This window comes from Oncorhynchus gorbuscha, linkage group LG14 (genome assembly GCF_021184085.1).
Source record: "Oncorhynchus gorbuscha isolate QuinsamMale2020 ecotype Even-year linkage group LG14, OgorEven_v1.0, whole genome shotgun sequence".
Taxonomy (NCBI): domain Eukaryota; kingdom Metazoa; phylum Chordata; class Actinopteri; order Salmoniformes; family Salmonidae; genus Oncorhynchus; species Oncorhynchus gorbuscha.
The window spans coordinates 39,822,791-39,832,723 of record NC_060186.1 but is presented as its reverse complement, the minus strand read 5'-3'; the positions used below and the strand labels follow the sequence as shown (position 1 = coordinate 39,832,723).

The window sequence follows — 9,933 nt, the reverse complement described above, 5'->3', positions numbered from 1 at the left end:
AAGTTCCATTTGCACAAAAACCTTATTTCTCACAAATGTTTTTTACAAATATTTGTTTACATCCCTGTTAGTGAGCATTTCTTATTTGCCAAGATAATCCATCCACCTGATAGATGTAGCATATCAAGAAGCTGACAGCATAATAATTACGGGACAGCAGGTAGCCTAGTATTTAGAGCGTTGGGCCAGTAACCAAAAGGTTGCTAGATCGAATCCCCAAGCAAAAAAACACTGTTCCCCGGTAGGCATTGTAAATAAGAATTTGTACTTAACTGACTTGCCAAGTTAAATCAAATAAAACAATTACACAGGCACACCTTGTGTTAGGGAGAATACAAGTTATGGGTAGGCATAAGCTGTTTACAGTTAACCCGATGGCAATTTGAATGCATACCAAATCCTGGAGGCCCATTGTCGTGCCATTCATCTGTCGCAATAAGCATGATAATACACAGCCTCATGTTGCAAGGATCTGTATACAATTCCTGGAAGCTGAAAATGTCCCAGTTTGTCCATGGGCATGTTTGTCCATTGAGCATGTTTGGGATCGACCTGCAAGACAGCGTGTTCCAGTATCCAGCAACTTCGCACAACCCTTGAAGAGTAGTGGGACAACATTCCACAGGCCACAATCAACAGCCTGATCAACTCTATGCGAAGGAGATGTGTCGCGCTGCATGAGGCAAATGGTGGTCACACCAGGTACTAACTGGTACTGGTACTAAAGGTATGTATAACCAACAAATGCATATTTGTATTCCCAATCATGTGAAATCCATAGATTAGGGCTTAATGAATTCATTTCAAGTGTCGGAATTCTTTATATGAACTGTAACTCAGTAAAATCTGAAATTATTGCATGTTGAGTTTATATTTGTTCAGTATATTACCACTGATCTTTACCAAGTTTTAGCGAAAGGGGCCATGAATCCACACATTAATATGTTGCCAAAAGAAGATTTGTCAATTAACCATTTAGGACTTTGACAGTTTGTGATATTGGCAAACTTACATAGAAATGTTACGACATACGTCATCAGCACAATACCCAAGGGTTAAAAAGCCTATGGCTAAAAGGTGCAGAATGGTGATCCCTGAATGTCACCTCATCGAGAGGGGGAAAACGGTTCGACCTAAGACGTTAAGCAAGTGATTTTGTGATTGTTGTCTTAAGCTCTTTCTTTCCCAAATAGGGTTGCACAATTCCGGAACCTTTCCCCAATTTCCTAGGTTTTTCAGAAAATCCGCTTGAAAGAAGTCTAGTAAAACTTGAGGGAATAATTTAGGATGGAATTCTCCATCCGGGTTTACTGAAAAACCTGGGAACGTTTTGCAAGCCTAGTTTCAAACCACTATAGACTTGAATAGCTGCTGTTGTTGATTTCTGTGGAAATCTGGGTGTCTTGAAGTAGTCTGGCCAAAACAGCCATGGGGGAAAGGGAGGATTAAACTTGTGAAGCTGAGACATGGCCCAAGTTAAAAAGAGCAACCATTTTCCTTTGAGCCCCACACAGTGCAGGTATCAACCAAACTCCCCCCCGCGTCAGGTTAAAAAACAAAGGGATCACAAAACAGCACTATGGGCTCAAGGTGCTATCCCAGATAGCTGGGTTAAGTAGCATGCTAAAATTACTCAGACATGTTACAAGCTAGGTTTTCAATTTCCCAAAACAAAACTCCCATTGACCCTGCTCCATTCTACGGAGGCTCATAGGGGCTCGACATCACTTTCCTTCATTAGGAAAAAACAAAACACTGTCTGAGACATATTAAAACGCGGTTGTTCTCAGCCAGTATCGGTGAAGCCTTCCTGTTAACACACATGTATAAGTGTGAGAGCAATTATCCACGAGAAGGTTATCACAATGCGCAGTATCACGATACTCACAATTATCGCATTACCGTGATGGGTATTGTAGTATCACGATTTTACAATACCTCTGAGTATTGTGGTACTGGTATAGTAACTGAAATAAAGCTTATCAGTGTAGAGGTAGGTGATATTCCTGTGGTAGTTAAAATAAGCCTCTATCAAAAGTACAATATCTTGTGACCTCAGAGCACGCACTACTGTAGTGACAGCCCTGGATTCAATGCAATGCTTACAACATATCTAAATGCCTAAGCAAACTGAAATGTTGATTTGTTTCTAAACATGATCAAGCAACCAACTATCAAACTATTGCTTAGAGAAGTGTCTCCCAGTCCTGGACGTGAGGGGACCCATATTTTTTTTCTAGCCCAGCAGTTACTCAACTCATTAATTTGTTAAATGTGTTAGTGCTTGGCTGGGATAAAAGCCCCCCGGGAGAAACACTGGCTTTGAGGCTGTGTAGATCATAGAGAAAGTAAGCAAGGCGTGCCTGGAACAGCTGTGGCAATTTAACAGACTCAGCAACGACCGTCATATGTGATAAACTCTGGCACTGAATAAGAAACAACATTTTCTCATTCCTGGAACGTGATCAAATCAACTACAGACGAGCAGCTCTGAACAAGAGTGATGTCGCCATCTTCGTGACCTCTGAGGAAAAGGTTACAAACAACAAAAAGTGAATATGGCAAGTTTTAGAGGAAAAGTAATTAAGATCAAATATTTGACAAACCCCCAAAAAAGAACATGGTTAGTAACAAGACAAAAATGGTTACCACGGGTCCATTTTATATGGAAATGGTCAGAGGCAAGGTGTTGGGAGTAGATTGAAGTTGTCTCTAACCACTGACACAGGGTCAGATATTTTTCTCCATACCCTTAATAGTAAAGATTAGGCTTGGGGTTGGGGTCTTCTGATCCCAGATCTGTTGTTAACTGCAACTTCTACCTCAGGCTCAAGAGTGCAAGGGCGGGGTTGGGTGGGTTACACGTTGGTGGAGATCTTGTACTTGGGCGACATGTTGTTGTGGAACCAGATGAAGCTGAAGATGACACCCATGGTCTTGGGGATGCTCTCGTCATAGGCAAAGGTCATGGCCTCATGGAGGGGCACTTTGACCACTTCGATCAGCTCCCCCTCCTGAGGCACGCCTCCGCCCTCGCCCACGCGGTTCTCGTCCGACACCTCGGCGTAGAACATGGTCTGCTTGGCTCCTGTCACACCTACGCCGGAGCTGCGGAGAGAGGTGACACACACAAGGTCAAAATGTTATCCAGCTAAATTTGGAGGGGTTTAGCAGTCAGTTCAAAATCAAAGATTTTCCCAAACCAATGCCAAAGATTGAGAGATCGCCATGACAATCCCAGGTGAAACACCACCAGCATGGAGTTGGTGGAGAGGAGGTGGGGAGTGTAGTGTAGTGTGTCTATAGGGCGATGATGATGATCCTCTTTGGGGCTAGAGGATCCCCATGACAGGCTTCCCCTCTACACTTAGATTCCTCAATTCTCCCCACATGACAGCCATATCAAAACACCATCCACAGGCAGCTAAAATTAACCCACAGCTAGAGGCCAAGTAAGGTCCCTTAATCCTGATTAAGGAATCCAGGAAATCATCCTGTAAAAGGTTTGGTGGGAGGTGTAGGGTGATGTTGCCCCTAGACGCTGATCTGAATTGGGGAGGGAAAGCTGATCCTAGACCTGCACCTATGGGAACACTCACACCAGACACTGGCTGGGATCCAAGTGTTCCAACAGCCATTGCTTCTTCTACCGAAGACAGCACATCAATTGAACACCATCCACAGGCAGCTAAAACAAACAAGAGATCAAGTCCTTTTGTTCACCTGATTTATAATTCCTCACTCTCCTCAGTTATCGTCACAGAGGTGTATATCCCCCCGCAAGCAGATACCAATGGCCATCAAGGAACTTCACTGGAGTTTTACAAAAACTGGAAACCATATATCCTGAGGATGCATTTATTGTAGCTGGGGATTTTAACAAAGCTAATCTGAGAACAAGGCTACCTAAATTCTAATCTGCATATCAATTGCAGTACACGAGCGAGAAACAAAAAACTTTCCCCCTTCTGATGACTAGGTGGTGAATCGCATCTCTGCATGTCTGGCAGACATATCAGTGTGGATGACTGATCACCACCTCAAGCTGAACTTCGGCAAGACGGAGCTGCTCTTCTTCCCGGGGAAGGACTGCCCGTTCCATGATCTCGCCATCACGGTTGACAACTCCATTGTGTCCTCCTCCCAGAGCGCTAAGAACCTTGGCGTGATCCTGGACAACACCCTGTCGTTCTCAACTAACATCAAGGCGGTGGCCCGTTCCTGTAGGTTCATGCTCTACAACATCCGCAGAGTACGACCCTGCCTCACACAGGAAACGGCGCAGGTCCTAATCCAGGCACTTGTCATCTCCCGTCTGGATTACTGCAACTCGCTGTTGGCTGGGATTACTGCAACTCGCTGTTGGCTGGGCTCCCTGCCTGTGCCATTAAACCCCTACAACTCATCCAGAACGCCGCAGCCCGTCTAGTGTTCAACCTTCCCAAGTTCTCTCACGTCACCCCGCTCCTCCGCTCTCTCCACTGGCTTCCAGTTGAAGCTCGCATCCACTACAAGACCATGGTGCTTGCCTACGGAGCTGTGAGGGGAACGGCACCTCAGTACCTCCAGGCTCTGATCAGGCCCTACACCCAAATAAGGGCACTGCGTTCATCCACCTCTGGCCTGCTCGCCTCCCTACCACTGAGGAAGTACAGTTCCCGCTCAGCCCAGTCAAAACTGTTCGCTGCTCTGGCTCCCCAATGGTGGAACAAACTCCCTCACGACGCCAGGACAGCGGAGTCAATCACCACCTTCCGGAGACACCACCTTTCCACTCTGTCAATTAGGTTAGTATTGTGGGGTAACTATAATGTTGATCCATCCTCAATTTTCTCCCATCACAGCCTTCAAAAACTCTTACTGTTACTGACCAGTTTCATTCCTCTACGGCAACTGAGTTAGGAAGGACGCCTGAATCTTTGTAGTGACCAGGTGTATTGATACACCATCCAAAGTATAATTAACATCACCACGCTCAAACGGATATTCAATGTCTGCTTTAAAATCACACACCTATCCACCCACCCACAAATTAGTAGATTTGGTTATTTCAGCCACAACCATTGCCAACAGGTGTATAAAATTGAGCACACAGCCATGCAATCTCTTTAGAAAAACACTGGCAGTAGAATGGCCTAGCTGAACAGCTAAGTGACTTTCAATGTGACACCGTTATAGGACGACACCTTTCCAGCAAGTAAGTTCATCAAATTTATGCCCTGCTGGAGCTGTCCCGGTCAACTGTGAGTGCCGTTATTGTGAAGTGGAAACGTCTAGGAGCAACAACGGCTCAGTCGCAAAGTGGTAGGCCACACAAGCTCACAGAACAGGACTGGCGAGTGCTGAAGGGCGTAGCGCAGAAAAAACATCTGTCCTTGGTTGCAACACTCATTGCAGAGTTCCAAACGGTCTCTGGAAGCAATGTCAATACAAGAACTGTTGGCCGGGAGCGTCATGAATTGAGTTTCCATAGCCGAGCAGTCGCATACAAGCCTAAGATCACAATGTGCAATGACAAGCATCGGCCGGATTGCTGTAAATGCTGGCCGGCATTGGACTCTGGAGCAATGGAAACATGTTCTCTGGAGTGATGAATCACGCTTTCACCATCTGGCAGTCCGACGGGCAAATCTGGGTTTGGAGAATACCAGGAGAACGCTACCTGCCCGAATGAATACTGCCAACTGTAAAGTTTGGTGGAGGAGGAATAATGGTCTAGGGGTGTTTTTCATGGTTCGGGCTAGGCCCCTTAGATCCAGTGAAGTGAAATCTTAATGAAACAGCATAAAAAATACATTAGACAATTCTGTGATCCAACTTTGTGGCAACAGTTTGGGGAAGGCCCTTTTCTTTTTCAGCATGACAATGCCCCCGTGCACAAAGTGAGGTCCATACATAACTGGCTTATTGAGGTAGATGTGGAAGAACTTAACTAGCCTGCACAGAGCACTGACCTCAACCCCATCTAACACGTTTGGAATTAATTGGAACGCCGACTGCGAGCCAGGCCTAATCGCCCAACATCAGTGCCTGACCTCACTAATGCTTGTGGTTGTATGGAATAAAGTCCCTGCAACAATGTTTCAACATCTAGTGGAAAGCCTTCCCAGAAGAGTGGAGGCTGTTGCAGCAGTAAATTAATGCCCATGATTTTGGAATGAGATGCTCAACAAGCAGGTGTCCACATTCTTTTGGTCATGTAGTGTGATTGTATGTTTGGGCTAGTCATTAAAAAATATGTTAAACACCATTGTTGCACACAGAGGGAGTCCATTCAACTTATGTGACTTGTTAAGCACATTAACTTATTTAGGCTTGCCATAACAAAGGAGTTTAATACTTGACAAGACATTTCAGCTTTTCATTCTTATTTCATGTCAAAATTACATAATAAAAACAATTCCCCTTTGACATTATGGTGTTGTGTGTAGGCCAGTGACAAACAAATCTGAATTTAATCCATTTTAAATTATGTCTGTAAAACAACCAAATGTGGAAAGTCAAGGGGTGTGAACACTTTCTAAAAGGAACTTTATAAGTGAGTAGAAAATATGTTTCTGAACACTTCTAAAATAACCCTGATAATGCGATAAAAAAACAAAAACATGAATGAATCATGAATAATGAGTGAGAAAAAAACTAACTTGATATCCCGGCCATTACCTGTAATCCAGCCATGGTTACTCACAAGCAATTGAGATGTTCAAATGTATAACCTACTTTTGACTTAAATGGTCTCAGCTCTGATTTAATGTTCAACCAGGGTACCGGAACACTTGGAGAACGAACAGATAAGCAAGAGTATTTTATGCCTGCCTGCCCTGGAGGTTGGCAGATAAGACACATTCCTCTGAGAGGTTCATAGCAATCTCCCCATATACATATGGGTCTATTGTTCGTCTATTAAACCTTTAAATATAAAAATCATTCGCCTCATCTTTGGGTTCAGCATTTTACACACCTTGAGCAAATCAATTATACACGACAGTGTGTGTGCGCGCATGTGTGTGTGCCTGTGTGAAGTTATGGGTGGGTGTGTGTTTGTGAAGCTAGACGCTAATCTTGGGTCAGTTTTGCATTTTCCCAGCTAATGAATACGGTTAGGATTGCAGGAGGGGAAGCTACTCCTAGATTTGTACCTAGGGGAAACTTCAGCCCGGAGTCATACGTGCACACACACACACACCTGTACGAGGTGATCCTCCGCAGCTTGGCGACTGGCACGTCGTAGCCACACTCCTCCAGCACCTCCTGCCTGGCAATCTCCTCCAGCGACAGGTCGGCCTTGTCCACCAGGCCTGCACACAGCTCGTAGGTCATACCCGCCGAGCCCGGGGGCTGGTGGGTCTTGACGTCCCCAGCATTTGCAACAGCCTCCTCCTGGGGAGTCTCGCCGATGGGAGTCTCCGGGATAGCAGTGGCTGCAGCCCCTTCCTCCTCCCCCGCCGCTGCCTGCACAGCTGGCTCCTTGGTCCTCTCCCACTCACACATGTACACGGCTGCAGGATGCGACAGGGTGGAGGGAGAGTGAATGGGGAAGAGCGAGATCGCAACATGTGTTACACTATAGTGACCTGGGGACCCAGATAGCTTTTTCTCGTTGATGTATCATTCCTTTCAATTCTCAACAAAAGGGATTGCGCAGTTCAAAACAAAGTCTGTTTTTATTCTTCAAATATGCCACAATTGAAATTATATAATAAGTGTCTGACAAACTTTGTATAGTAAAGTCGTACCCCTATAAAAAAAATCATTACACGTATACCTCTACACACCCCTGAACTTGTAAAAACATTGCTGGTGGAAGTCAACACCGTAATAAGAGACTGGTTTAAAAAAAAAAATGAAATTATTATTTTATTGAAAAAAATAAAATACATACAATTGAGGACACAGATACATTCATGTATCATGTTTTACTGCTCTGAAATTAAAGCACTTTATATATCTAGTCCCAAATTTGAAAACGTCACTATTTGGACAAAAATCACTTAGTGTATTAAAGTAGTCCAGAGTTTAGTATTTGGTCCCATATTCCTAACACGCAATGACTACATTAAGCTTGTGACTATACGCACTTGCTGGATGTATTTGCAGCTTGTTTTGGTTGGGTTTCAGGTTACGCCCAATAATAACTGAATGGTGAAAAATGACTCGAGTAACTTTCTGTATAAGTTAGTAGAGAAGATGTTTCTGAACACCAGTCTAAAATAACCCTGAATGCGATAAAAATCATGAATAATGAGTGAGACAGTTGAGGCTACAACAAAACATAATAAACCTCTGACATATTATCAACAGCAGAGATGAGCATTTTATTTTAGGGGGGGATATGATCTTGGTCCCTCTAACTTTCTCAGTTATCATTCACAATTCATTCATGATTATCCATAATCACTGTTGCATCCACATTAATGTAGACATGTTCAGAAACATCATCTATTCTTACTTACAATAAAAGTGACTCCAAAATTACAATACATCGTTCACCGTTCCCTTCCTATTGGGCTAAACATAATACAAAACACAACCAAAAAAAACCGAAATACATCCAACAAGTTTGTTAAGTCACAAGCTTGATGTAGCCATGGAATATAGTAGCTAAGATGGTGTGCACGGCTGGCCCTTAAAAGTACATGGAGAGCTAACATTAATGATATGCAAGTCAATCTCTCATGGCTCAAAGTGGAAGAGAGACTGACGTCAAGTGTTGACAAGCTGAATGTACCGAGCTGTCTGTTTAAACTACTAGCACACAGCTTGGACACCCATGCACACCCAACATCACTTCACAATCCCCAAATCCTGAACAGACTACGGGAGGCACACAGTACTACATAGAGCCATGACTAAATGGAACTCTACTATATTAAGTAACTGATGCAAGCAGTAGAATCAGATTTTAAAAGCAGGTAAAAATACACCTTTTGGACCAGCGGGACTGTGAAGCAAGACACATGCATACACACACACACAATAACATAAACACTATACACTAGATTGTGTTGTAGATTTGTGGTAGTAGAGTAAGGGCCTGAGGGTACACACTTAAAGGATTGTGAAATCTGTTGTCAATGTATAGTAATGTTTTTAAATTTGTATAGCTGCCTTAATTTTGCTGGACCCCAGGAAGAATAGCTGCTGCTTTGGCAGATACAAAATTGACCCGAACCCTAGTGAACACCACAGGGGTAAAGGTGGCTGGAGGCCGGGAGGAGAGAGCATGTGCCAGACAGATCCCAGGCCACGAGTTAAGGGTGATATTGTTCCACTTTACAGGCTCAAGTGGCAGTTCAGCAAAATCCGATTTAATACACAGGTGCTGGCTAAGAAACTTTCAATGTGACAGGGATGAAGAAAGGTTGTGGTGGGTTCGATTCTGACCCACGCCCTTCTAACACACTTTCTCCGCCTTACTTTAATTTCCTGTCCCTCTTCATTGTCTAATAACTATGAAAAATATGAAAAGGAATGTGAATTCCCAGTCCTTAGAAAAAAGGTTGTTCTTACGGAGGAAACCTGATTTGATTGGTCGAGGAGAAATGGGGAGTAGGGAGTTTTACCTGGGCGGAACTGCTTGACCAAGATGAAGCAGTGTGAGGTGGTGTTGAAGATCAGCACCGAAACACTGGAAATAAAAGGGGGAGTAGAGAAAAATAATTAATTCAGTTTGTTTCATTCAGAATTTTTCAGTGGACAAGCAACAGTGAAGTAATAATACTGTTAATAAACTAAATTAACTACATTACATGACATCACGCAGTGCACCAATTTCCTGCTTACAGAAATCCACTACAAAATACATACCTGCCCAGACTGCCATCATTCCTTCTTCCTAATGTAGCTACAGAATGTCACAAACTTGAAAATATGCTAAATTGAATTACATTGTTCAAGTTTAAGCAGGAAGTCGCCCTGTTGTGTTGATGAGAG

At 43.7% G+C, this 9,933-nt stretch overlaps 1 protein-coding gene across 1 annotated transcript in view; it reads right to left on the bottom strand.

Moving 5' to 3' along the window:
* Positions 1-2,777: 2,777 nt before the first annotated feature.
* The window catches only part of LOC123995644 (uridine diphosphate glucose pyrophosphatase NUDT14-like), a 29,847-nt gene continuing 22,691 nt past the window's right edge, over positions 2,778-9,933 (bottom strand). Inside the window, exons 3-5 of the mRNA XM_046299293.1 lie at positions 9,564-9,628; positions 7,187-7,499; positions 2,778-3,108 (exon numbers count right to left, since the gene is read on the bottom strand). Of these exons, the coding sequence (XP_046155249.1) occupies positions 2,859-3,108; positions 7,187-7,499; positions 9,564-9,628 (628 nt within the window). The 3' untranslated portion in view covers positions 2,778-2,858. The remainder of the gene's footprint in view (positions 3,109-7,186; positions 7,500-9,563; positions 9,629-9,933) is intronic.